At 58.0% G+C, this 27,300-nt stretch overlaps 1 protein-coding gene across 20 annotated transcripts in view; it reads left to right on the forward strand.

Annotated features, from left to right (window-relative positions):
* Window positions 1-27,300, forward strand: part of NFASC (neurofascin) — a 201,589-nt gene that overhangs the window by 149,104 nt on the left and 25,185 nt on the right. For 10 of the 20 annotated variants that reach the window (XM_027564244.1, XM_027564243.1, XM_027564250.1 and 7 more), the window contains 16 exons: window positions 195-326; window positions 3,844-3,987; window positions 4,896-5,007; window positions 5,307-5,473; window positions 5,936-6,083; window positions 7,229-7,353; window positions 8,512-8,556; window positions 9,693-9,794; window positions 10,072-10,269; window positions 11,071-11,141; window positions 12,666-12,888; window positions 14,442-14,557; window positions 16,272-16,476; window positions 17,697-17,819; window positions 18,949-19,122; window positions 21,532-21,546. In XM_027564244.1, coding sequence (XP_027420045.1) covers window positions 195-326; window positions 3,844-3,987; window positions 4,896-5,007; window positions 5,307-5,473; window positions 5,936-6,083; window positions 7,229-7,353; window positions 8,512-8,556; window positions 9,693-9,794; window positions 10,072-10,269; window positions 11,071-11,141; window positions 12,666-12,888; window positions 14,442-14,557; window positions 16,272-16,476; window positions 17,697-17,819; window positions 18,949-19,122; window positions 21,532-21,546 — 2,100 coding nt within the window. The remainder of the gene's footprint in view (window positions 1-194; window positions 327-3,843; window positions 3,988-4,895; window positions 5,008-5,306; window positions 5,474-5,935; window positions 6,084-7,228; window positions 7,354-8,511; window positions 8,557-9,692; window positions 9,795-10,071; window positions 10,270-11,070; window positions 11,142-12,665; window positions 12,889-14,441; window positions 14,558-16,271; window positions 16,477-17,696; window positions 17,820-18,948; window positions 19,123-21,531; window positions 21,547-27,300) is intronic. The other 10 variants (XM_027564253.1, XM_027564254.1, XM_027564261.1 and 7 more) reach the window with 5 other exon arrangements.

A 27,300-nucleotide genomic window follows, 5' to 3' on the forward strand; every position in this document is an offset into this window, starting at 1 on the left:
AATAAACCAGTCCGCATCTGTAGTGCCAAGTCGACCAGAGGTCGGGACCGCCATCCCATCGGGACGAGCCCTGGGCAGGTGTGGGGGTGGGGCCGGCACTCGGGGCTCCTGCCTTCCGAGAGGGAGCCCCCGTGATTTCCTCAGCCTGCTTGTCTCATTTGACACCCCTGCCTGTGCCTGTCCTTGTCTTCCAGCTGCTCCCTACTGGCTGGATGAACCCAAGAACCTCATCCTGGCTCCTGGCGAGGATGGGAGACTGGTGTGTCGAGCCAATGGGAACCCCAAGCCCACGGTCCAGTGGATGGTGAACGGGGAACCTTTGCAATGTGAGTAACCGCTGCTGTCCTGCCTGTCTCTGCTCTCCCTCCTGGGAGCATCCAGCTCCCCAACCCTGTGGACCAGCTCTGTGCCATCAGAAGTGAGGGAGCGACCCATCCTTTTGAACCTTTCAAGAGGGAGGAAACCCAGCCTCCTTTGTGTGAGATAGAACAGGAGGCCCGTGCCCGTGTTTAAGGGATTTCTGCTCCCTAGGGTTTTTTCATAAATTTCTGCTTTCTGCCCCTAATAACTGCAAAGCTCAGTTTGAGAGCTGGGGACCTCAGCTGTGTCCCTGAGATCATGGGCTCTGGGTCATGGGGCTCAGGAGATAGAGGAGACCTTGGTAGCTCATCACCATTGCCCCCCACCAAACCCCTCCCTCTGCTGAGGGTATAATAAGAGGCAGGGTTGTGCGACAACATGGAAGATACGGTCGGAAATGAGGGGAAGCCCCTCTGAGAGCAGAGCTGCCCAGTGCAGTTACTGAGTGCACATTAGCGTCCAGGAAGATTTAGTCCCTCGCAGATGCAGGGGTGCGTGGCTCCAGGCTCTCTCTAGCCGGAGGCCTTGGTCAGAGTTTCACATCTGAATTCACTCTAGTTGCATTTGCTTTTTTATAAAAAAAAAAACTTTATTTGTTTTTGGCTGCACTGCGTCTTCATTGCTGCGCAGGCTTTTCTCTAGCTGTGGTGAACAGGGGCCCCTCCCTGGCTGTGGTGAGCAGGCCCCTCCCTGGCTGTGGTGAGCGGGGGCCCCCTCTCTGGCTATGGTGAGCGGGGGCCCCTCTCTGGCTATGGTGAGCGGGGGCCCCTCTCTGGCTGTGGTGAGCAGGCCCCTCTCTGGCTGTGGTGAGCGGGGGCCCCTCCCTGGCTGTGGTGAGCAGGCCCCTCTCTGGCTGTGGTGAGTGGGGGCCCCTCCCTGGCTGTGGTGAGCAGGGGCCCCTCTCTGGCTTTGGTGAGCAGGCCCCTCTCTGGCTGTGGTGAGCAGGGGCCCCTCCCTGGCTGTGGTGAGCAGGCCCCTCTCTGGCTGTGGTGAGCAGGCCCCTCTCTGGCTGTGGTGAGCGGGGGCCCCTCCCTGGCTGTGGTGAGCAGGCCCCTCTCTGGCTGTGGTGAGCGGGGGCCCCTCCCTGGCTGTGGTGAGCAGGCCCCTCTGTGGTGAGCGCGTGCCCCTCCCTGGCTGTGGTGAGCAGGGGCCCCCTCTCTGGCTGTGGTGAGCGGGGGCCCCTCTCTGGCTGTGGTGAGCAGACCCCTCTCTGGCTGGGGTGAGTGGGAGCCCCTCCCTGGCTGTGGTGAGCGGGGGTCCCCCTCCCTGGCTGTGGTGAGCAGGCCCCTCCCTGGCTGTGGTGAGCAGGCCCCTCTCTGGCTGTGGTGAGCAGGCCCCTCCCTGGCTGTGGTGAGTGGGGGCTGCTCTCTAGCTGGGGTGTGTGGGCTTCTCCCTGCAGTGGCCTCTCTCCTCGTGGAGCTCGGGCTCTGGGCACAGGCTCAGTACTTGCAGCCCCCAGGCTCCAGGGCGCAGGCTCAGTAGTTTGCCACTCGGGCTTAGGTGCTCCATGGCATGTGGGATCTTCCTGGGCCAGGGAGCGAACCTGTGTCTTCTGCATTGGCAGGTGGATTCTTTACCACTCTCAACTACCAGGGAAGCCCTGTTTTACATGTTAAACGTCCTGTCCTTACTTTCTCTGAAGGGTCAGAGCAAATACAAACTGTATTATCAACCAGATGGGACAGAAAATAGATGGCAAGAACTCAGAACCTAACTCGTGAGCAACAGCTGATAAAAGCAGGTGGAGAGGAGGGAGCCGGGCAGAGGAGACGGCGTGAATGCACCTTTCTAGACATTTATTGTGTGCCGGGCGCTGAGCATCCCTCTTACCTCGTTAACCTCAGACACTGAAGATGAGGAAGTGAAGTGCCACCTTTGCAGAAACTGCCCCGAGGTCACACGACCCGGGACTGAGGGAGCTGGGGGCTGCTGTGACAACACCTCAACCTGCCCTGTTCGGTACTGAGCCTCTAGTTATCCTGGGAAATAGCCTCCCCCTGCACACAAGCCACTTACTGACTTGGCCTGTCCTCTGCCCTTCTCCCTGTCCTGATGGCACTTCGGGGATAAGGCAGACAAAGGCTCTAAACTCCTCAGCACCATTAAAGAAATGCAGGGCCCGGGATTTGCAGCTGAGCACTGGCCCTGGCGAGGTCCCCCATCGTTCAAAGGAGTGACTGGGAGAAACGCCGGTCGCCTCCAGGTGAGGAGACGTGAAGTTGCTGGCGTTGCTTCCTCTGTGCCTTTTTGCTGAGGCGCCGGAAGAAGGATGAGAACGCTGACCTTGGCTTTGTTCACCGCCTGATTCCACATCTCCGGGCTCAGACCCGCTGTCTATGGGGTGGCGCCCGTGGGGCCGGGCCCTGGCTCCCCCTCTGCTGACTCCTGTGGAAGGTCTGAGTGATCCTGGGTGAGGTCATAGATCACACAAGCCAAGTCATCTGGCCCAGGCCCAAAACCTTACAGAGGAAAGGCACCTCGTGGTGGTGAAAGATGAGGAAAGTGTGGATTCTTTACATTTCTGGAAAACTTTTATTTGTATCGCTCGTTATCTCATTCTTGCTCTCTTACCCTACCCTTCCTCAGAGTAGGGGAAGATGAAAGAAATGCTTCCCTACTTGACAGGTGAAGGAAGTGAGGCCCGGAGGAGCTACTGATTTGCCCCGACTCTTAGAGTGATTCGGGCTTCCCAGGAAGCGCTGGTGGTAAAGAACCCCCCTGCCAGTTCAGGAGACATAAGAGATGCGGGTTCGATCCCTGGGTCGGGAAGATCCCCTGGCGGAGGGCGTGGCACCCACTCCAGTATTCTTGCCTGGAGAATCCCGTGGACAGAGGAGCCTGGCAGGCTATGGTCCATAGGATTGCAAAGAGTCGGACGTGCCTGAAGCGACTCCCCCACCTCCGCTCTCTGCATCCGCAGCCAGTGGGGCCAGGAGAACTGCGACAGGGGTGTCCTCTCAGTGCGCACGTGTCTTGGGAAGGTCAGGTCACTTTGGCAAATGCAGGGACTCATCAACTTGCAGCAGGCGTGCGCCTCCAGGTTTAACTTTGTGGACGTCTGCAGAGTGCTCTGCTCAGAGGATGGGAAGCGGGTAGGCCCCACCTAGTTGTTTATTGCTTTATGCTTTTCAAAACACTTTTGAGTATATGCACATTGGGTGAAAATGATAACAGCCCTCCAACCACATGTGCTTAGCCCTCTTCTAATGACATACATAGGCTCTCCAGTCATCCTCATAGAAATGCCACAGGGTGGTAAGTTATCCCCAGACAAGGAGCCCGAAGCGTTTAGAGCCAATAGGGCTGGTGGGTAATGTGGTTAGAATTCAAACCACGGCTGCCCAGCTGCCATGTCCCTGTTCCCATTGGACGGATTGAGAAATAAACTCTGGTAGGCTCAGTCCTACCAGGGAGCCTGGCCCGAGTCCCACACGCCCTCTGCCCGCCCTCCCCGTCTTACGAGGAGCACCTTCCTGTCTGTAGCGGCACCGCCCAACCCCAACCGTGAGGTGGCCGGGGACACCATCATCTTCCGTGACACGCAGATCAGCAGCCGGGCCGTGTACCAGTGCAACACCTCCAACGAGCACGGCTACCTGCTGGCCAACGCCTTCGTCAGCGTGCTGGGTGAGTGCACCCCTCTCCCCCTGCCTGCCGGGGAACCTCCAGGGCCCTGCTCGGAGCGTGGGCTCCCTCTCTGCTTGAGAGATCGGTCAGGCTGTGGGGAGAAGGGCAGCAGAGTGGGGAAGTGTGGAGACCCAGGATGAAATGAGGAGCGGTGATGGAGGACTTAAAATCTGCAGAGCTGGGTGTGCAGACGGTTCATTCCACTCAGAGGACAGACGGAGAGCTGAGACACCAGGCTCAGTCTCCTTCCTCCCCTGACGAGAGGAGGGACCGTCTCACCTTCTTGGTGTGTCCATGTTGAGTCTCCCCTGGGCCTCAGGGTAGGAGCTACCCTGAGTGTGTTTGTGGCCCTCCTGGAGCAGGCAGAGGGCAGAGGGCAGGTGCCACTAGGAGAAGCCTTGGGGCTGTGGAGGGGCAGATGCAGAAGCTGCTGGAAGGCTGGGGGCATTCTCTGCAAAAGTGAGACTGGATGTAGACTAGGTGCAGATGGGTCAGCTTCCTCCTTCCTCACCTAATCCCGAGGGAGGTTGATGGGGGAGGTCACGCTGGTATTTAGAAAGCTGCCCCGAGGAGAAGGTACATTGAGATAAGACTGGTCCCCAAGGAGGGGGAGGAAGGCAGACCCCCGCCCAAGGTCAGGGTTAGGTCTCTGGGGTTGCAGAGGAAGGCAGACCCCCACCCAAGGTCAGGGTTGGGTCTCTGGGGTCACAGAAGGCAGACCCCCACCCAAGGTCAGGGTTAGGTCTCTGGGGTCGCAGAGGAAGGCAGACCCCCACCCAAGGTCAGGGTTAGGTCTCTGGGGTCACAGAGGAAGGCAGACCCCCGCCCAAGGTCAGGGTTAGGTCTCTGGGGTCGCAGAGGAAGGCAGACCCCCACCCAAGGTCAGGGTTAGGTCTCTGGGGTTGCAGACGTGCCGCCTCGGATGCTGTCGCCCCGGAACCAGCTCATCAGGGTGATCCTGTACAACCGGACCCGGCTGGACTGCCCATTCTTTGGGTCTCCCATCCCCACGCTCCGATGGTAAGTTCCAGGAGACCAGGCTTCCCCCATGGGGGCATCTGTAGGGGCATCTGTCTCACCTCTCTCATCGCATTCGGCCCACGAGAGGGGTTCAGCAAGTTCTGGGAGCCGCAGAGGGTGGAGGCTGAGACGAAGCTGGCAGAGCATCTGGGTCAGGCCTCTTATTGTGCAAGGAAGGAAACTGAGGCCAGAGGCTTGCCAAGGCCAGCCATGGGTGGGGGCGGACGCACGGCCTGGGGTCCCTTCCCCCGGGCTGGTCCTTTCCCAGCATGCTGTGTGTCCTGCTGCTCTGTTGTGAGGTTTAAGAATGGACAAGGAAGCAACCTGGATGGTGGCAACTACCACGTCTATGAGAACGGCAGTCTGGAGATCAAGATGATCCGAAAAGAGGACCAGGGCATCTACACCTGTGTTGCCACCAACATCCTGGGCAAAGCAGAGAACCAGGTCCGCCTCGAGGTCAAAGGTAAAGGAGACGGTCGCTAGGTAGAGGACGCAGTGAGTTGGGGCCGGGGGGGCATCTTTAACTTTGAGGATGCCACCTCAAAGTTATCCGTGTGTGTCACTTTGAAAACGCACCACCTTTAACGTTTAATCCCTAGTGGGACCTCCCTCAGGGCCTCTGGCTGGCCTGCATGCTGCACGCACTGAGTCATTACCTGCCCTAGGCAGCGAAGCCTGCTCCCCACACCAGCTCCCCGCCACCGCCCCAGAAACCACGTCCTGTGTTCCTGAGCCAGCGAGAAAGGGCCTGGGCGTTATTTCCATTGGGGATCTCCTATTCCGGGCCTTCCCGACCCGTGCACCTAACTGAATCCTATTTCTGCCACCCTCTGCGGTCCGTGCAAGCTGGTCATGCGTGTCACCCCGTGGCCGCTCGGGGGTGGGGGTGGCAGAGAGGAGCTCAAGCTCAGGCGCTTCTCTGCAGACCCCACGAGGATCTACCGGATGCCCGAGGACCAGGTCGCCAAGAGGGGCACCACGGTGCAGCTGGAGTGCCGCGTGAAGCACGACCCCTCCCTGAAGCTCGCGGTCTCCTGGCTGAAGGACGACGAGCCGCTCTACATCAGCAACAGGTCTCCGCTCCTGCCTCCCTGCCTGCTGCGCCCTGGGGCCCTGCCTTCTCCCTTGATTCTGGTGATGTGTGGACGCACCCGGGCTCCTATGTCGGTGTATCACTGCAGAACCGCCGAAGAGGGTTCTGGACCCCTCAGGGGAGATCCCCTCCAATGCCTGCCCTCTCTCCACTCAGCGCCCTGCTCCTCTCTCCTCTTCCGCCGCCTCTCCTCCCCTCCTCCCCTCCTTTCTCTCCTCCCTCCTCCCTTCCTTCCCCTCCTCCTTCCATCTGCACTCTCTTTTCTGTCCCTCAGCCCCTCCTTGCTCCTCTTCGGCGTCCATGCCGGATGCCCCCCGCCTCCTTTCAGCCCAGCCAGCAGTGCCTCGTCCCCCGACAGAGGCAGGGATGCCTGAGCAGGCTCTGGCCCTGTGGTTACTTGGCTCGCCCTTACTGCACCCTGGGCCCATGCCTGTCCTCTCCCTCAGCCAGATTCGGATCTGACTGGAGTTGAGGGCGGGCCCAGGCGTAGATGGTGTGTAAAGTCCCCCAGGTGTTGGGAATATGCAGCTGGGGCTGAGAACGTTGATCTGAGCCTCCCCCCAGGCTCTCTTCTGTACCAGCTTCGGTCTCGGGGCAGGGTGCACGTGGGTACCAGCTGGGTCTGCCGATCATCTGGTTTCCTGGAGGGGCATAATCCTACAGCAGGCACGGGCTCCTGGGTGCCCTCCTCCCTCTGGAGACAGTTCAGGGGAGCCCAGGGCACTTGGGTGAGTGCAGGCATCGCTCTGGGTTGGAGACAGAGCTGGAAGCTTGAGAAGACCTGCCTTCAGGGGTGGGCCGTGCTGCGCCCTAATTCAGGAGGGGAGCGCAGAGGACCTGGGGGATCCAAGCACAGTGAATACGGAGGGGCCCCCTAGTGCCGCCCGTGTCCTGCCCCCTCCTCAACCTCCTCAAGCTCCTCCAGTGCTCAGCATGGCAGGAAGACCCTGTCCCTCCCACAGCACTGCAGTGAGCCCCCGTCCCCTAGGAGGGGCTGCAGCTGCCCACTCAGACCCACTGTCCCCACCCCAGGGAGCAGATGGACAGGCAGTGCCTGCCACCCCCGCCTCCCCACCTCACTGTCTCCCCTCCACCTTCCTCCAACCCCTCCCGCTTCCTTTGCAGAATGAAGAAGGAGGAGGATTCCCTGACCATCTTCGGCGTGGCCGAGCGGGACCAGGGCAGCTACACGTGCGTTGCCAGCACTGAGCTGGACCAAGACCTGGCCAAAGCCTACCTGACCGTCCTCGGTAACCGCCGCTGCACGCCCTGCCGCGGCCCCACCCCGCCTCCCTGCCCTGACCGTCCTCGGTAACCGCCGCTGCACGCCCTGCCGCGGCCCCACCCCGCCTCCCTGCCCTGACCGTACTCGGTAACCGCCACTGCACGCCCTGCCGCGGCCCCACCCCGCCTCCCTGCCCTGACCGTCCTCGGTAACCGCCGCTGCACGCCCTGCCGCGGCCCCACCCCGCCTCCCTGCCCTGACCGTACTCGGTAACCGCCACTGCACGCCCTGCCGCGGCCCCACCCCGCCTCCCTGCCCTGACCGTCCTCGGTAACCGCCGCTGCACGCCCTGCCGCGGCCCCACCCCGCCTCCCTGCCCTGACCGTCCTCGGTAACCGCCGCTGCACGCCCTGCCGCGGCCCCCACCCCGCCTCCCTGCGTCCAGAGAAGTGGGGTGGCTCAGAGGGCAGTGCCCGCGGTCAGCCAGCCAGCCAGGCATGGGGATCCTCTTGTCTGAGGGTCTGAGGGTCAGGAAGCTGCTCCTCTCAGAGCAGGCTGTACTGGATGCCTTACCTCCTGAATGGAATCGCTAACTCACCTCAATCCTCAACTGAAGGGTGCCGGAGGAGAGAGGGATGGACGGGGTTCCTATTGTGGTCGTTTTAACCAACTTTACAGCTGACTCTAAATCACTAAGTCAATTAAAACTGCCCATCCAACAAGACAGCTCTGTGTTTGGCCTTCTAACACCCACTGCTGCTTTATTCTCTGCCTGCCTCTCCTGGAGGGATTTCACAGGGTGCTGGGCACTCCCCATGACTCCCTCTTGGCGGGCCCTCGCCCCCAAGCCAGACTGTAAACACGAAGCCATCCCAAACCCGGGGGTGTGGTCTCCTGCCCAGCGGAGCGTATCCTCTCTTCACCTCTGCTGTCTCGGTGCGTCCCTGCACCGTCCCAGGGAACAGTGGGCCCAGACACGGTGCCTGCACCGGGACAGCAAGCAGACCGCGTGGCTGCAGAGGGAGCACGGGAAGGCCTTTGTGAGGGCCGGGGCACCCTCCACGGGATGGGGGGTGGGGCCAAGCAGGGGCCGCTGTTCAAGCCTGGCCTCCTGATCCTGCCCTTAGAGCACCTTTATCCCCAAATGACCTGCTAACCTGGATAACCCCTCTTACCTTTGCAGCTGATCAGGCCACTCCAACTAACCGTTTGGCTGCCCTTCCCAAAGGTAATTCGTACTAACCCCGGGGCTCGCGCCAAGCACTTGAGGTTCCTCGGAGGGTGGCGCGTAGGAGGAGGAAGGCCCTGCAGGAGAGGAGTGCTGTGCACAGGGGAGGGGGCAGCTTGCGCCACCCCTGCCAAGTCTGACCCCTGTCAGGAGGCCCCGTCCCCTCCCTGTGCCCTCCTAGTCCCGCCCCTTTGGTAGACTGAGTTGTGGTTCCTCCCACCCCTTACCTCTGGCCACGCCCACCGCTCCCCTGGGGCGGCCTGTTCTCCATGTGCTCTCGGAACACTTGCTTCCAGTTATCCGTAGGCCCATCTTTTTGGCAGCCTCTCCAGATCTGCTGTTACCACCCATTTACAGTCCACGTGCACATGTGTGCAACACGTGAATGTGGCTGCTGGGACTCACCTTTCACATCCTTCCAGTTACCAGCCAAAATGTGGAAATAACTAGTTCAAGGGGCCAGGGTGGGAGAAAAGAAACACGTCTGCCCTCACTAGTCAGAGACCAGGACGGCTTTATCCCTAGGCCAGGAGGGCACTCACACCCACTTCAGAAACCCAGTGAGACTGGAGTCCCTTAAAGGCGCTGCCCCACCCTTGCTGGGGGACTCTGTCCTGCTGTCCATCATGGAAGCTTCTAGACGGAGCTGCTCTCTCCTCCCTGGCCTGGTCCTCTGTGTTTGTCCCGCTCCCCCCACCTCCCCCAACTGCTCTGCCCTGCAAGCTCTCCAAACACCCTCCTGGGCTCCTGCCCCCTCAGAGCCTCAGCACACAGAGTAGAAGATAATTATAGACAGAAGTCCCATACTTCTTTCCTAAAGGTGTGACCCTTTCCCAAATGCTTCCACTCCAAGAACACCCACAGATTGGGGTGGGTTGGCCCCAATTCTCACTGCGCCCTGCACCCCTTGATATTCTTTGGGCGGGGTGGAATCTGGGGGTCTTTCCTCTTTGTCCTTCCTTGAACCCCGAGGGCAGGGGTGGCCCCTGGGCTGACCCTCCGGCACAGGCTAGGGTTGGTCCCTTAGTGGGGTGAGCTCAGCCCGCCCGGGTCCTGTCTGCGTGACGGTGGCTGGGGCTGGGACCCATGCAGGCCTGGCTGGGTCTGACTCTGGAAGCCCCTCCCTCTGCCGCCAGGACGACCGGACCGACCCCGGGACCTGGAGCTCACCGACCTGGCTGAGAGAAGCGTGAGGCTGACCTGGATCCCAGGGGACGACAACAACAGCCCCATCACAGGTCAGCCACGGGCCTGTGCTGACCAGGAGAGAGGGACGCAGCCCGGAGGCCGGCCTGGCCCTGGCTTTGGGCCCCGCCGCCTCCTCACTTGGCATGTACCCTGGGCTATCGACAGGATGGAGGCTGTGGTCTGTCTCCCGTTTTGTGTTTGGGAAGAGTTCATGTGCCTCTGTCTCCCCACGGGAGGCTGTCAGTACTGCTGGGAACCCGAGGAAACCTTGGGAAAGAACTCACTGACTCAGCTCCCCAGACAGTCCCGACTTCCTTGCCTCCTCAGACTACGTCGTCCAGTTTGAAGAAGACCAGTTCCAGCCAGGGGTCTGGCATGACCATTCCAAGTTCCCGGGCAGTGTCAACTCAGCTGTGCTCCGGCTGTCGCCCTACGTCAACTACCAGTTCCGGGTCATCGCCATCAATGAGGTGGGCAGCAGCCACCCCAGCCTCCCATCTGAGCGCTACCGAACCAGCGGAGCACGTGAGTGCTTGAGGGCTAACGGCGGGTGCTGACACCAGGCACCCGAGTACAGACTAAGTTCCCCGGGTCCCCAGCCACGTGAATTTAGGCAAGCTATTCCAGGCTTCCTCATTTATGAAACAGAATAATTATACCATCTCCGTTACAGGGCTGTTGTGAAAATACAATTGTTTGAAAATACAATTCAGGTCCTTAATGTAATGTGCATGTAGTAAGCACACAATAAATGTTAACTGACATTTTTATTACTACTTATTAGTAATAATTATGAATAATTCTTGATGATCTGCTTTAAAGGGAAGAGCTATGAAGATTGGCGGTAGAAACATATAATCTCATGTTGCATAAGGTTTCTTAACATACTTGGGTAATGAAATGCTTCAATTTCTGAAATCACACTGGCTCATTGAGGGTGAAAGATGCTCCCCCAAAATGTCGAATGCCAGGATAAACCAAGTTGGTATTAAACACACTTAGTGGATAATCCACAAAGGGGATAATCCACATTGAGTTGGCTCTATTGATCATCTAAAGTGTGGAAAGCCTTGTAATAAATGCTATTTTGTCAGCGATTAAAACTCAGAAGAAACTATCCCTCCTTTGGGGGTTTAAGTCTCAGCTAGGAACGCACATCGTATGTACAACAGAGTGGCAGAGCGAGCTCAGCTGCGTAGGGGACTGAGTGTGTTGAGAAATGCAGAGATGAGCATGGAAGGGGCCAGTCAGCTGGGGAGGAGAGGCTGTTTACTGTGCCCTGTGATGCGTACCCTGGGTTTGACTTTGTCTCCATTTGGGTTCCAGCCCCCGAGTCCAACCCCTCTGATGTGAAGGGAGAGGGGACCAGGAAGAACAACATGGAGATCACGTGGACGGTAAGAGCCCCTCCAGCCCGCCCACGATGCTTGCCTGGCAGTCTGGGGGCCCTCGCCCTGTACACCCCTGGGACCCCCCCAGGCTGCAGGGTGGCCCAGGCGTCCTGCCTGATGTGAGGGCCACTCTTTGCATCGAGCATCAAGAAATCAAACAGGAGAGTATCTGAGAGCAAGCTTTAAGACAGGAGCAGAGGTGACTGAGGACATAGACACTATGATTCTGGCAAAAGCAGAGAGTCCCACAAAACCAAAGCACTTCTTTAGAGGAAGGAGAGATTTAGATTAGTCCCCAGAAAGGATGTAGCCTAAACACCAGTACCTCGCTTCGGTGAGCTCTGAGCTCCTCTCACTGGAGATTGTTGAGTGTGCAGAGAGACCACCTCGTGGTGGGTCTCCAGTGGCCGCCGTCTGTAAGTCCAGGATGGACAGAGGGACTCCAAAGATGACCGCCAGACCAGGATTGAAAAACTCATCTTCCATCTTGGCTCATCTGACCACATTTTCCAAACCAAAACTGGGATATGTGGCCTCTGAATGACATTTCTTTTTTTTTTTCCCAAACTGCTTCTAAGTCTGAGATGTAAATTCAGCCACTGAAAACTTTTTATTTTTGGTTGCTCTGGGTCTCTGTTGCTGCGCGAGGGCTTTCTGTAGCTGTGGAGAGAAGGAGCTGCTCTCTAGCTGTGGTGTGGGGGCTTCTCTTGTTATGGAGCACAGGCTCCAGGGCACATGGGCTTCAGTAATTGTGGTGCACAGGCTTAGTCACTCCATGGCGTGTGCCACCAGGGAAGTCCCAGCCACTGAAATTTTAACGTTTTTGTGCTGTTGCTGTGCATAATGGAAATAGACGGATGCAGAGTTTAGAATCACGACCATCACTGTCTGCCGAGGGCCTGGTCTCACAGCAGCCTTGGCAGTTGGGCTGAGCCCAGACTTAAGACTCCAGGGCTCATCTTTAGGACCTGCCAAGAAGTGGTTCAGCTCCGTATTGTAGGCGCCCAGGGAACGGGTTCCTGGACCAGCCCTTGGGGAACAAAGACAGAGTTACGCCCGCTCCCAGCTCCAGCCTTGTAAGAAGGGTAGGGCAGATAGGCGTGGATTTGCTAGGACTGAAGTTGGGAATTTTGATTCATTGGCAGCAGGCATGCCATGACTAAACCAGAACCCACTCCTCTCTGACTTTGGAGGCTTGTTACATCACCGTGCACATTTTGCTTCTGGTTCCTCCATCACTGGAAAGAGTCCTGTTGACAGTAATGCTTTTACTGCCTGTGCACCTGCCGAGGGGGGGCTGTGAGGTCAGAGGGACTGGGGCCTGGGTGGAAGATCTGCGTGCTGCTGGCTTCACAGGACTCCAGGCTCCCGGGGGACTCAGAGTGGGGGGCAGGCTCTCCCCAGCTGTGCAAGGGGCTGGCCACAGCTGGGCAGGCTGGGGACAGGGGCCTGCCATGGGAAGAGGGCGAGCGGGGTGGCCCGGGCTCCTCGCCGGCGCCCTCACCACTCCTGCCGCCTCTCCCCGCTCAGCCCATGAACGCCACCTCAGCCTTCGGCCCCAACCTGCGCTACATCGTCAAGTGGCGGCGGAGAGAGACCCGCGAGACCTGGAACAATGTCACCGTGTGGGGCTCCCGCTACGTGGTGGGGCAGACCCCCGTCTATGTGCCCTACGAGATCCGAGTCCAGGCTGAAAATGACTTTGGGAAGGGCCCTGAGCCAGACACTGTCATCGGTTACTCTGGAGAAGATTGTGAGTACCCGCCCTCCCTCCACCCCAGGCCCGCACAGCTGGGCTACCCAGGCCACCCCGCAGACCAGGAACCTTGGTGTGGGCCCCGGGTCTTCTAAGAGCATCCTGGAGGACAGTGAGTTACCAGGAAAGAGGGGTTTCCTGCAGTGACCTAGAGCAGACAGGCCCCAGGCGGTGCCGGGAGCAGAGATGGTATCATCTGAATGCTAGTTAGAATTAATGAACGTCGTCACCCAGTCCAATACTCTCATGTTATGAACATGAAAACTGGGGTCCTGCAAGGGAAACCCCTGCCCATACTGCATAACAGCAAATTCCAGGCTTGAGAACAGAACCCAGGTTTGTGGTCTATATTACTGGCAGGCCTTGCTAGCCCCAAGGACCATCTGACCCAAAGGCCATAACTAGACGCCTCCACAGGAAGCACGACCAGGCCAGACTCCTCCCTGGGCTCCCCAGGGGAATCCTGGAGGGACTAAAGTCCACAGCTCCCCAGACCGAACACTCCAGGCCAGCCACTGCAACACTGGGCATAAAAAGAGGAATTCTTTGGAGGCTGTCGCTGGATAAATCAGTATGATTGTGGGATATGTGTAGAAGTGTGTACCTGCCTCTCCAGACAGTGGGGGCCTCTCTGTCCCCAGCACATCAGTCCTGCAGGCTGCTGAGCAAGGCAGGAGGGTTAGTGACGCCCCTCCTGGTCAGGGTAATCCACACCCTGGTGGATCTGGGTCTGAGCCGAGAAGAAACCATGGAGGTGGGTGGGGTGACCCGAAGGAAGGAGGGAGGAGAGTCTTGGGGAAGAGTGGATTCAGGGGGCCAGTGCTGGGGTCAGGAGCAGGGCGAGTGAGGTTCACGACAGTGAGCTAGGAGGAAGTGAGGGTCGGGCCCCGTTCCCCGCTTCCCTGGAGGTGATTGTGGATTGGACCCCCTCGAGAGATAGGGACCGGGGATCAGCAGGCCCTCTGTCCATCCCGCTCCTCATTTCCATGGTGGCAGACACTTCCAGACAGAAGGCGGTGGGGACTTCCGGAGGGTAAGTATGGAAAAGGCAGCATCTAGCCATGGACTCACGGACCTCCCCGCCGTTTCCATCGCATCTGTGTACCCTGCAGCCGACATGTTAGAGGGGATAGGGCAGAACCACTGTTGTGGCAGAGTAGAAAAAACAGGGGAGAGAGCCAATTATGGGCACAGTGGCCCTCCCTCTGCAGGTAGTCACAGGATCAGAGTCTTTTCCTGAACTAGGCTAGGGCGTCTTCAGTCTGTGGGCAGTGTTTCCTGCGGGGCCGTGGCAAGAAACAAATGCCACTCAAGGGGGACTATTTCCAGTGTGAGGACAGGGTTAGAAGGGAAACAGCAAGGTTGGTAAGCCACCGGGAGGCCAGCCACAGTGGAGTGCCATCACGCCACTCGGCCTGGAGGGAGTGCCCGGCGTCCAGAGTGGGCTGAAGGCACAAACCAGCAGAGGGCAAGCAAGTCAGAGGGGACTCTGGCGTCGGGGAGGGGCAGCCCCACCTGCATAACCAGCTCTCTGTCCCGACACATTGCAGATCCCAGGGCTGCACCCACAGATGTTAAAATCCGAGTCCTGAACAGCACCGCCATCAGCCTTCAGTGGAACCGCGTCTACTCCGACACGGTCCAGGGCCAGCTCAGAGAATATCGAGTGAGGAAGCCAGCTGCAGCCCCCGTCTAACCACACAGCTCCCTAACAGGGCGAGGGGGTAGCAGACGCGGTACATGAGATGTTTGGAAGGGGTCCTTGGGATAGTTGTTGCATCCAGAGTTGGTTTAAGAAGATGATGTCTGAGAAATTCCCTGGTGGTCCAGTGGTTAGGACTCTACACTTTCGGCTCCTTGGCCTGGTTGGGAAACTAAGATCCTGCAAGCCATGCAGCACAGCCAAAACAAAAAAGAGGATGTCTAGAGTGAGCTGTTCAAAATAGACTCAGAAAAAATACAGATACACCAGGTGTCTCCTGCACCAGGTGTGCTGAGAGTCTGCTCGGCAGGTGGGTGCTGGGTTTGCATTGGCCACACAGAGCACATTATGCTTGCCCTCCATGTGCGAGGACACGTGTATCTTCAGAGGCAGTGTTGAGGCACCGCTGAGCTACACCCCTCCCCTCTCCTACAGGCCCTTCTGGGCTGCTTGCCTCACCCATTCTGGTTTCATGAAGCCCCAACTAACCGGAAGAGCTACTCCAAGGGTACAAACCCTTCCCTGTTGTCACAGCCAACTGCAGTTATTACGGCCCTTGACTTGCCCCAGCCGCCTCTTCTCTCCCTGATGTTTCTCTCTTCAAATGGGAAGGGAGAGATAACCCAGGGTACTCAAGGCTCTCCCTGATGAGCTGCTCTATTTACAATTCCTGGAGAGGCTGTGGCCCTGGGGTAACACGGGTTCTGTGCCTTAGAGGTCATCGGGGGTTGGCTGATGGACAATTGGTGGCACAGAGGGAGTCAGTCTCTTCTAGGGAAATGGATTTGGCAGACCGAGGAAGGAAAGTGAGATGGTATATATGCTTGAATGAGCTCTTCCCCAACTTGCACCTTTAACCTACTTGCCTGGGGAAGTTTTGGCTACAGCTCTCTCTGGGTCCCCTTCTTAAGTCTGGACTTCCTCCGTACCTTGTCCTTAGAGGCCCCAGGTGATGCGGGTGTGACAGCCTGACCTGGGGCTTCCCGCCCACTGCTTATCACACCCCATGCCACAGCCTCTGACTGTGGCACTACCACCTTCCACAGGCTGTCCCATCCCACCCCAGCTCTTGCCATCCCACAGCCTGGTCTCTCATTGGCTTGGACATGTCACTATCCTAAGGGTTTTTAAATAGTATCAAAAGGAAGCTTTTGATTTTAAAGGACTAAATCAACCCTGTCTTGTATTCAGACTTCTGGGGGTAACCTGCTACTTTTCAGCTCCTGTCTGCTGCCAATCTAAACCATACTAAATCTAACTCAAGGTGATGTGGTCTTTGAGCACAGGAAAGAGCTCTCCATGCCTGGGCCCTTGGCTCGAATTTGTGCTTTTGGTACAGACTCCCTGAGCAACCTAATCCCTGCTTGGAAATAAGTCTCAAGATGGAGCATCTCGGCTGTTCGTTTGGCCAGCATGCCTGTTCCCCAGAGAGACAACACGGCTCAGAAAATGATCGAAAACAAAAACTCTATTTGGTTTGACATCGGTCCCCACACGCTAGTGGCTAATGATCGGGGACTGTCAGGTGCCTCCCCCAGCCCTCCGTGGGGCTGCTGAGGGCCTTTGCAATTTGGAGCCCGTGGCCAGGAAAGGGAAGACCAGTCACCACCAGCACCACCACTAACAACTAACCCTGCCCTGCCCGGCCGAGCCCTCACCAGCCCGCCTCTGTCCTAAGGCCTACTACTGGAGGGAGAGCAGCTTGCTGAAGAACCTGTGGGTGTCTCAGAAGAGGCAGCAAGCTGGCTTCCCTGGCGACCGCCTACGTGGTGTGGTGTCCCGCCTCTTCCCCTACAGTAACTACAAGCTGGAGATGGTTGTGGTCAATGGGCGAGGCGATGGGCCTCGCAGTGAAACCAAGGAGTTCACCACCCCGGAAGGAGGTAGGTCCGGCTGCTGCTCCCCGGGGAGGGCAGGACATGGGTGGCGTGGCCGAGTGGCCCCAAGCGCCTCCAGCACGCCTCTGCCCGGATGACACAAGTTGACCTTTGCACAACCTCATGGAGGGATGACTGGCATGCTGATGGCACCCATGGAGTGCTGTCCCCGAGGCAGCTGCCCCGATGGGCGGTTCTATGTCAGAACAAGACTGTGAGGCGGCTGACGGAACTCTGGCAAGGCTGTGCACACGGACTCCCAAGGGCACTGCAGGAGCCGCCCACAGCATCTTGAGGGAGCCCAGGCACCTGGACTCCCAGGAAGCACCTGGACTCCCAGAAGGCACCTGGACTCCCAGGAGGCATCTGGACTCCCAGAAGGCACCTGGACTCCCAGGAGGCATCTGCTTGGTTCGCCAGCCTCAGCCCCAAGAACCTTCTCTCCTGTCACCGCTGTGACCTAGAGGCTGTCCTTCAGGGGGCACCCTGGTCCTGGGAGCTGGACACCTGGGGAGGTCCCCGCACGTCTCCTGTTCCTGCCAGGCCCCTCAGACCAGGCCCTCTTGTTTCTCCTTCCTTCTTAACTGTTATTTTCCCCCATTCTTCTGCCCCTCCTCCTTTTTCCTCTCCTGTTTCCTCTCCCTTGTTTCTTTATTCCTGTATCCCTTCCTCCTTGTCTGGTTTTCATCACCAGCCTCTCCCCATTGCTCCTGCTCCTGGCACCATCCACATGTTCCAACGTGGGTTTCTTTCTCCTCACCCCTGAACCTGGCATTCTCAGCCCAGAGGCCAGGGTTTGATACTTTGACCCTGTGGTGAGAATCCTTGTCTGAAGATTGAGAACCGTGGCTTCTGTTACCAAACAGAGGCTAAAATTGGTTTCCTACCTGAGGATGATTCTGCCCAACCTGGAGGCTTCTTTGCAGGATCAGAGTCTAATGTGTGCTGTATTCAGGGTAGTTTTTAAAGGAGAACTTGACTGACCCTTCCCCAAGTAAACCAAGTCTGAGCTGTGCTTGTCCTAGATGTGGGGAGATGCCATCCCGGATGAGGCAGTGGGTGCCAGCCCCCTCATAGCCCTCCAGGTTCTGGCTTAGCAGCGACCCAGCACAGGGGTCGTCCAGAGGTCAATGCCTTCATACTTGTGCTTTGTTTCTTGTGTTTTCCTCATCCTGCCCGCCCCTTTCTCTCCCCCCATGTCCCCCGCTCTCTCCTCCTTCCCCAAGTACCCAGTGCCCCCAGGCGTTTCCGAGTCCGGCAGCCCAACCTGGAGACAATCAACCTGGAATGGGATCATCCAGAACACCCCAATGGGATCCTGATTGGATATACTCTCAAATACGTGGCCTGTACGTTCTGCCCTTCTTTCTCTTGGATAATCTGAGAATCAGAAACCCCATTCTCACCACTTTTCCTAAGGAATTAAAGTAGAAAGCCTCTGGGTACACAGGGCATTGTGGAGGGATGCAAGGGGCGGGGAAAAAGCTTCCTATAGGGTTATGGGAGGCAAGTGAGACCCAATCCCTGCTCTCTTGTCACAGCTGCTCCTTCAGGGGGCTTCCAGTCAGCCGGTGAGGCATAGGGGACGTCTGGTCTGATGAGGGATTCAACCCCCAGGCTCAGGAATCTTAGAGTCTCTAACTCCTAAAGGTCTAGGACAGAACGTTTCTTACCTGACAGAGCTTCCATCCACTAGGCAGATAGTACATGCATAGGGATCCACACGACACTGACCCTCGGGGCCACCTTAACAAGTTGCCATTTTTGGTAAAGCAGCTGTTTGTGGAGTTGCCATGGAATATTGAATATTCAGTATTGAATATTGGCTCACTCAGGAGCCTGGGTTGGGATGACCTCACCTAAAGAATTCAGCATCACCAGGCAGGGACAGGAGCATTATTCATTTGAAAGACTTTCAAACGTCTTCTAAAGTAGGTGATGTTATGCCTTAATGTGAGGCTCAAAGGGCAGGCATTGTGCTATTAAGGATTTTAATAGCCAACTGTGTGCTTGGATGTGATTCTGAATCCATCTCTGGACCTGACCTTCCCCCTCTGAGGTATATAGTGAATAGGCCTTTTACAAAGGAGGCACTAACAATGAAAAGCTCTAGTGGTTTTGCCCTAGTTCTGTTGAAAGGAAAAAAGGAACTCAAGTTTTGTCCTTGTTGAAAAGCCTCGAGGATTAAAAGTTAAATCTTTCAGAATCAGCCACATAACCTTGTGTTGAGCTAGCAATAATGAGATCAGTGGGAACGTGTTAACCCTGGTGCGTCATTGAAGAGCCAGAGAGGAGCTGTGGCCCAACACTCGGCCTTTGAAACGTCTCCCAGGCCGAGTCCTTAAGATCACGAGCAGGTTTCATGGGTTCCCTTCCCAGCAGAGTCGAGAAGGCTTCCTCCTTCCAGCAGCAGGTTATATATAACGCATCATGGTCAGCATTGCTAAAGCTCAATTCCACTTACCTGTCTCTCTCCAGTTAATGGAACCAAAGTAGGAAAGCAGATAGTGGAAAACTTCTCTCCCAATCAGACCAAGTTCACGGTGCAAAGAGCAGACCCCGTGTCGCGCTACCGCTTTTCCCTCAGTGCCAGGACGCAGGTGGGCTCAGGGGAAGCAGTCACGGAGGAGTCGCCAGCACCCCCGAATGAAGGTAGGTGCACTGCGGCGGCCGCGGGGCGGATGGTCCCGGGGAGTGCAGATGCCTAGAGAAACCCTGAGCTGGCCTCTGGCCTCCTGGGATAGCGGGGCCGCGGCCCGCAGGCCCCCAGAGGGAGAAGCCAGCCTGCGTGCTGACAGGTAGGTGCCGGCGATGGACCTGGAAGACACGTCTTCATACTGTCCCAGTCAGACCTGGATCCCCACGTGGCCTCGACTTGTTCAGCTGTTTAACTGTTGGGGATATACGGAAGAGAGTGTGAGTCGTGGCTGAGCTGAGGGGACGAGAGAGAAAGCACGTTGGAAGTAAGTGTGCTCACGGACTCCACAGAGCAGGAAGGTGTTTGCCAGATGAGGGAGGCAGCGCTGTGATGGAGGTGGCCCCTGGGGCTGCCCCTTCTCTGAGGGTGCCTGGCGCTGAGAGGAACGAAGACCAGGCGTGACGGACGCTGACTGCCGGCGTCCTGGGTCGAGCAGGAGGCAGACGTAGTAGCCCTCCTGGCGGCCTGAAGGGAGAGAGCTGTCAGGCTGAGGAGAGGACAGGGAGCTGGGAAACAGCCGTCGGCCCAACCAGCTGCACAGAGAGCGCACTTGAGCTCCTCTCCTGGGCTCTGGCGTCTTCCCACCGCGAGCGCCCGGTCCGGAGCTGCACGTGCACGCGATGTCCACTAGAGGGCACCCAGCCCGGAGCTGCGCGCGCACGCGATGTCCACTAGAGGGCGCTCGGCGCCCCTGCTCGTGGCGTCCGTGAGCTCTCAGGTGGGAGAGGCTCTGGAAGCCCTGGCATCCATCCGCAGACCCCCTGTGAGAGAGGGTGGGGGCTCTGCCTCCCCAGAGGCACCGTGGGCTGTTCAACAGCCACTGCCCGAGGTGCCGGACAACTGTGCCAAAAACCAGGGATATAAAAACTAATGAGCTCCCCCAGTCTAGAAGGAGGGACGCCCACAAGAGGATCCAACTGTGATTCACCACGAGCAGTGCTGTGTTTGGGTGACGAAAGTGCCGTGGCTGGGCGGGGGATAGGGTTGAGTCCACAAGGGAAGGCTGCAAAGAAGGGGCCATGTGGTTAGGGACCTCTGACACCGACCACAGATTATCGCGTCCAGCACTCTCCCAAGAAGGCTGAGGTCTCCTGGCTTGGGGGGCCTCCTGGGCATCCCCACCCCCAGCCCAGGAAAGCAGTGGTACCTCCAGGCCTGCTGCCTCTGCTGCCTCCCCCCAGGCTCCCAGCTGAGCTCCACAACAGTCCCGCGTCCCTCCCCCGGCCCTGCTCCCCTGACCAGCAGGCCAGCACCAAAGCAGAGGGGCAAGGGGCCAGGCGGAAGCTGGGGAAGGCTGATGGTGCTGTGTGTCTGTGCCTGTAAACCCGGAGTGAGCCACACAACATGCCCCTCTCCCCCAGTCTCCCTTCCAGTTTCTTGGGTAGTTGGACAGTGTATTAGGGCTGGGTGACTTTGGGTAAGTGGTTGATACATGCCTGTTACCAAAGGTCAGGCCAGGGATGTTGCACTTTCTTGACTACTTCACTCTTCAAGGAGATACATAAAGAGAGCCTCTTCTCCCTCCCTTCTCCTGCCCCCACCAATACTGAACATCAGAGAAACAAGGCCCTACCGCCCAGCTCCAGTGACCGCTGCAGGGAAGGATCTCAGTGCCGGGGGCAAGAGAACAAAGAGGGATGCTCAGCCCCACTCAGCCAAGGACTTTGCAGCAGACTCAGGAGTTCCTTTTAGGCTCAGTCCGCAGCTGTGTTTCCTCTTTCATGCAGTCCAGTGGGCGGCAGGACACGGGACAGGGCCCCGTGCTCCCGTCCATCACAGGCCCCAGCTTTCCAGGCTGAGGCGGTGTGGGGAGGGCCACCAAACCCATTCTCCATCTCCCTCCACCCCAGCGTGGTTCAGCTACCCACTGCCTGCCCCTGGGGATAAAGGAGGCTTCTTTTTGCCTAGGGTTGGTGTCCTCCTATACACCTCTGTCTTATGCCCTCAATTCCTGGCACCATCGAGGATCACCCAGCTCCTTTGTAAAGATCAGCCCCGCTAGAGAGGGACACATTCTTCAAAACAGACATGGGGACATGCATTCTAGGCAGACTGTTTCTGCTGCCACCTCCTAGATGTCCTCAAGTTGAGATAGAAGCAAAGATGTTAGAAGGGTCTCCAAGAACCAGGAAGGTTTTCTGTAGGAGCGTGGCAGACCCCCGTGGGGTTGAACACAATCCCTAAAGGCCAGGTGGTATCCACAGGGCTGTGGCCAGCACCCAGCCATGCCGTCTGGGTCACTTTGAGCCAGAACCGTCTCTCCTGTGATTGCTTGTCCTGTGGTCTCACCTGTGCTGTTTTCTCTTCCCTCTCGTTCTTTCCCCCTTTCCCTCTCTGGCTATCTTGGGTGCCGTGTTCTGAAGCCACGCCAACCGCAGGTACTGTACCAACTGCAGAGGTAATGGGCGTGGCATGGGGCAGCGCAGGTGGAGGCCAGCCTAGCGGGGCAGACAGAGGGAGAGGCCTGGGGTGAAAGCATGCTCTCAGCATGCACCCTTTCAGCGGGTAGGAAGCCGGACTCTGCAGGAGCCTGTAGGCGGGGGGAGGGGCAGGGCCAGAGGAGAGCCAGCGCCTTCCCCTCCCTTCACTAACGAAGGCGGCTGGCTTGGAAGGGAGCCCACTCAGAGGCTCCAGACCTGCTCGCTGGAGCTGCAGCTTTCTCTGGAGCTGAGTGGTTATCTCCTCTGAGCACCTGGTCCCTTGCCCAGCTTGCCATCTCAGAGTACCGCAGGCCCAGAGCCCTTGGGTGACCTGCTGTGCCCTAGGGGTGGGGGCAGCTGGCTCCTGTCTCCGGGTCAGGCTGCCACCCACTGAAAAGGTGACCCGAGGGTGAGCGTGCCGTGCATGCTGGCCTTGCATGCTGCATGGGGCCGGGCACCAGCTCTGCCATCTCCCGTGGGTTCCACTCATTGAGTCTGTGTCCTGGGATAGGCCAGGCACCCCCAACCTGGAGTCTCAGAGGACGCCATGGGCTGAGAGTCCCGTCAGCCTGCAGAAACCCAGCTTCTCAGTCTTGGGTGTTAAGGACAGTGCCCACTCCCGGGGTCTGGGAGGCAGACACACCATGAGGAGCTGGGCGGGCAGGTCCGGAGCAGGAGGTGACCTGCCCTCCAAGGGGCCCAAGCCCCCTCACGCTGTGGTCTGAGGAGCATCAGCAAGGCCGGCCCTCAAGCTGGAGCGGCTGGGCAGGGACCCGGGCTCCTTCGAGGCAGAGCAGAGGCCGTGAGGTGGGTGCACCGGGGCTGCCTCAGGCTGCAGGCAGCAGGGAGGCTAGAGGGCTGGCTTGCGTGGAGGACCCCACCTTCCCCCCTTGGTTCCCCTCCACGCTCACTCACAGCCCCCCTCACTTTAGGTTGGTTCTGTTTCTGTTGCGTACCCTGCTTCCTCTGTTTGTGTTTGTCCCGTCAGCCAGACCGCTGGGTGGTGCGCAGTCATCGTGCTCCCCTCCCCTCCATCCTACCCTCAGATAACCCAGGCCAACAGCCAGTGCCTCCCCACCTCTGCTGGGATGGGAGGCAGAGCGGGTCCTGGGCCTGGAGACTGGGGGAAGGCCGTCCGTGCAGCCTGGGGGTGGCCCTGACTTCCTGATTTGAGTTTGCATGGGCGCCCCTGGGGCTGGCCCAGCAAGTGCCCAGGGTCCCAAAACCACTCAGTGGAGGTGGAAGGAGAGAGGCAGTGAGGGAGCCACGCAGATCACCTGGGAGCTCTCTGGTCAACAGCTCACAGTCCCCTCCCCATGCTGGCACCGGGGACCCGAGGCAGCTGGGCCTGGTGGCAGGGAGCTTGCTTTGCTTGGTGGGATCCACGCCGGGCTGTGATGCCCCTCTCGTGTGGCAGGTGTGAGAGGGATGCGTGTAGTTCCAAACCCCCACTTCCTCCTTCTCACCCTGGTGTGCAGAGGGAGCCGGGACCTCTGTCTGTCGGTCACGTGTTTCCTGGGCTCCGCTTCTGCAGGGCACAGGGCATTTCTTGGTAAATGAGCTGTGCCAGTAGCATCGGCTGTTCCCAGCCTTGAAGGCGCCAGGTGACGCCAGGCACCAGGGTCTCCATCGTTGGCGTGGTCTGGACCCCAGCCCGCTGTTCCTTTCTCTCTCTTTCTCGCCAGTTGTGGGTGTTTTCCCCCCAAACTGATGTGTTCCTCTCACCCAGGAAAGATGATCCCTTTCCTGTGCCCATGTCTGCAGTCTCTTAGGGTTGCTGCCCATCTGTTCTGGCCATCTGTATTTGGCCAAGGTAGTCTGTGCACCAGGTGGACACTTTTGGACCAAGCCATCCACTTTGGAATGTCTGGGAACTGCTGCCCTTGTGTTTGGCTCAACTCATATCTGCCAACGTTTGCTGGGCAGCTCCGTGGTGGGTTCTGGATGACAAAAGATGAATAAGAGACATGTTATCTCTTAATTTTCTTCATTTCTTGCATGGTGCCACCCAAAACTCTGGTGGAAAACCCTTGGCCTTGGCTGGGGCGTCTTCCAGAGTATGTTAGATAACACACTGGGTTGAGTACTTCAGGGACGGGTCCTGTGCCTCCAGGTCCACCTTGGCCCTCCATCACTCTCAGTTATCACCCTGGCCCTCCGTCACTCTCAGTCACCGCCCTGGCCCTCCATCACTTTCAGTCACCACCCTGGCCCTCTGCCGCTCTCGGTCACCACCCAGGCCCTCCATCGTTCGTCGCTCTCGGTCACCACCCTGGCCCTCCGCCGCTCTCGGTCACCGCCCAGGCCCTCCATCGTCCGTTGCTCTTGGCTATTGCCCTGGCCCTCCGTCACTCTCAGTCACCGCCCTGTCCCTCCGCCGCTCTCGGTCACCGCCGTGGCCCTCCGCCACTCTCGGTCACCGCCCAGGCCCTCCATCGTCCGTCGCTCTCGGTCACCGCCCTGGCCCTCCACCGCTCTCGGTCACCGCCGTGGCCCTCCGCCGCTCTCGGTCACCGCCCAGGCCCTCCATCGTCCGTCGCTCTCGGTCACCGCCCTGGCCCTCCGCCGCTCTCGGTCACCGCCCAGGCCCTCCATTGTCCGTTGCTCTTGGCTATTGCCCTGGCCCTCCGTCACTCTCAGTCACCGCCCTGGCCCTCCGCCGCTCTCGGTCACCGCCGTGGCCCTCCGCCACTCTCGGTCACCGCCCAGGCCCTCCATCGTCCGTCGCTCTCGGTCACCGCCCTGGCCCTCCGCCGCTCTCGGTCACTGCCCTGGCCCTCCGTCACGCAGTTGCCAGCCTGGTGGTCTCTGCTGGGCAGTGACCGTATTGGTTCTGCTGTCGTTGGAGATGGCATCCCAGCCCAGCAATGTGTCTGTCCAGCCCGTGGACCACTCTGCCTATAAGCCCCACTTCTGGGCCTTATTTCCCTTTTATCTGCTACCCTAACCCCGCCCTGGGGATTGAAGGCATTTGAATCCCCTTAGACCTGAACACGGGACAGTTTCCCTGGAAAGCCTGCCCTTCCCTCCTGCCTGCACATGGCTCTGACAGCTCACTTCCTGACTTCCAGCCCTTCCCCCAGAACCTTGCCTTCTTGCCTCTACCCTCCCAGTCTCTCTGGTCCTGTCCATCCCTGGGACAATAGACACTGTTAGCAGTGGACCAGAGAGAGTGCCGATTCACCAGCTGTGACCGCGGCCAGCTAAAGCACCGCCGCTACTGCCCCTGCGGTGCTGGGCATCCTCTGGGAGGGCACCTGGGAGGCGATTCCTTTCCTCCCACTCCTCTTGGGCCCCTCTCGCTAACGCCTGATTATTGCTGCCAAGCTGAAGGAAAAGCATCTAGGCTCGGAGAACGCAATGGCACCCCACTCCAGTACTCTTGCCTGGAAAATCCCATGGATGGAGGAGCCTGGAAGGCTGCAGTCCATGGGGTCGCTAAGAGTCAGACACGACTGAGCGACTTCACTTTCACTTTTCACTTTCATGCATTGGAGAAGGAAATGGCAACCCACTCCAGTGTTCTTGCCTGGAGAATCCCAGGGACGGGGGAGCCTGGTGGGCTGCCGTCTATGGGGTAGCACAGAGTCGGACACGACTGAAGCCATTTAGCAGCAGCCATCATCAGAGAAAACCCTTGCTCCAGCCACACTGGGTGGAGGGACCGGAGAGGGAGGGGTTGAGACCGTGGCAGCATCTTCAATTCTCGTTCTTGTCTCTGCCCAGCGGAGCCCAGGAAGGACTTGTTCTGGCCCTCTCCACATCTCTGTTTCTAGGGCTGCTCACTGCAGTGCCGGGGGGGACACATGTGGGCCTCCAGTCAGCCCTGTGTCCGCTTGAGCATGTGTCCCTGCCCGTGGGAGAACCAGCGCCCACAGGAGAGTGTGTGTAGTCTCCCGGGGCTGGAATGCAGAACCACTGTGCACGTGGGGGGAAGCCCGCATCTCCGCACTCTACAGAGGCGGGTGACTTAGAAGCGAGTGTCAGTTTTTTGATGATGTCTTTTAAGTAGTCATAGCAAAGGTGAGCCTTCTGAAATTATTAGGAAACACACTATTGATAAGGAGCCAAATCAGAGTAGTTCTGTCCAGATGGACAAAATAGCTTCTCAGGGTTCCTTCCAGCAGCTCAGAACAGCAGGAAAAGCCCACGTGCATCCATGGCCATAGAGCTGCCAGTACCAGGCCTAGGAGGGAGCTCGCCTTTGCCCTGTGGATCTCAGACTCGTGTGTGTGTGTGTGTGTATGTGTGTGTGTGTGTGTGCGCGCGCGTGTCTGTCTCTTTGCCTGTCTTGGTGAGTGGGATAGGACAATTCCCGCTGGCTGATCTCTTGAAACACTAGGCTTGCATTCCAGGCCTGGGCCACTTGAAATGCATCCTTGAATACTGACTGTGAGAGGGAGAGTTTTTCCCACTACATGTTCCCCTCACGCCCACCTTCCTGATGTCCGTGTTGACTGGGGTTTGGAGAACGTAGCGCTGTCTGTCCTGACCTTGTCCAGGAATCTCTGGAATGCATGGGGCACGGTCAGTTGCCCACTGTGACCTCTGTGATCAGCACCCTCAGGCCCAATAACGCCTCTGATCTTATAAATAGGGAAGCAACTGGGATCCCAGGAACAGTTCCTCCTGTTCTATGGGGGACTTGTAACATGCAGGCCCACGGGAATGAAAAGGGCTTTTGTTGGTCAGGCTCTTGTTGAGAAGGCTTAGCATCTCTTAATTCTTGAGAGAAGCTTTCTGGCAGTTTTCTCTCTCGTTTCTTTCTTGCTCCGGCCCTCTTCTAGGGAGTATGGATAGTATTTTCCTGAACTTCTGGAGATTTGAGATAAGATAGGATATCTTTCTTCCTTGGAAGTTAGAGTTACCTATTTGTGTCTTAAGGGCTTCCCTGATAGCTTAGTTAAGTAAAGAATCCATCTGCAATGCAGGAGACCCTGGTTTGATTCCTGGGTCAGGAAGATCTGCTGGAGAAGGGATAGGCTACCTACTCTAGTATTTTTAGGCTTCCATGGTGGCTCAGTCAGTAAAGAATCTGCCTGCAATGCGGGAGACCTGGGTTCGATCCCTGGATTGGTAAGATCCCCTGGAGAAGGGAACAGCTACCCACTCCAGTATTCTGGCCTGGAGAATTCCATATACAGAGGAGCCTGGCAGACTACAGTCCATGGGGTCACAAAGAGTCAGACACAGCTGAGTGACTTTCTGCCCTGTTACCAGAAAGTAGGCTGGTCAGATCACAGGAGATAGAAGATAAGGAGCGGTATCCCTGGCTCTCTTGATTTCCCATCATTCTTCTCAGCATTAGCAGTACTGGAACTAAAGAGTAATAGGCCAGCCCTTTGTTAGCATCCACGGCTCTTCTGTAGAAAGAAAGAGGGTCTATGGACACATTGTCACGATAGACTTAACCCGCTACGGCTCACCCCTGTCAAAAGGTAGCTTTGAATGGGAGATGAGAAAGTAAGAGTTACGGCAGATGTGAAGCCCTCTGAAGATTTATGCGAAAAAGCAGGCCGCCTGTGCCTCACTCATATCTTGGGATTTCTGCATTTACTGTGGACTGGGGAGGCGGGGCCCAGGACCCAAATGTCCTAGAGAGAAAGGCAGTTACTACAAGTTAGGGTGGTGGTTGTTGTTTAGTTGCTAAGTTATGTCCAACTCTTTGTGACCCCCTGGACTGCAGCCCGCCAGGCTCCCTTGTCCTTCACT

This window comes from Bos indicus x Bos taurus, chromosome 16 (genome assembly GCF_003369695.1).
Source record: "Bos indicus x Bos taurus breed Angus x Brahman F1 hybrid chromosome 16, Bos_hybrid_MaternalHap_v2.0, whole genome shotgun sequence".
Taxonomy (NCBI): domain Eukaryota; kingdom Metazoa; phylum Chordata; class Mammalia; order Artiodactyla; family Bovidae; genus Bos; species Bos indicus x Bos taurus.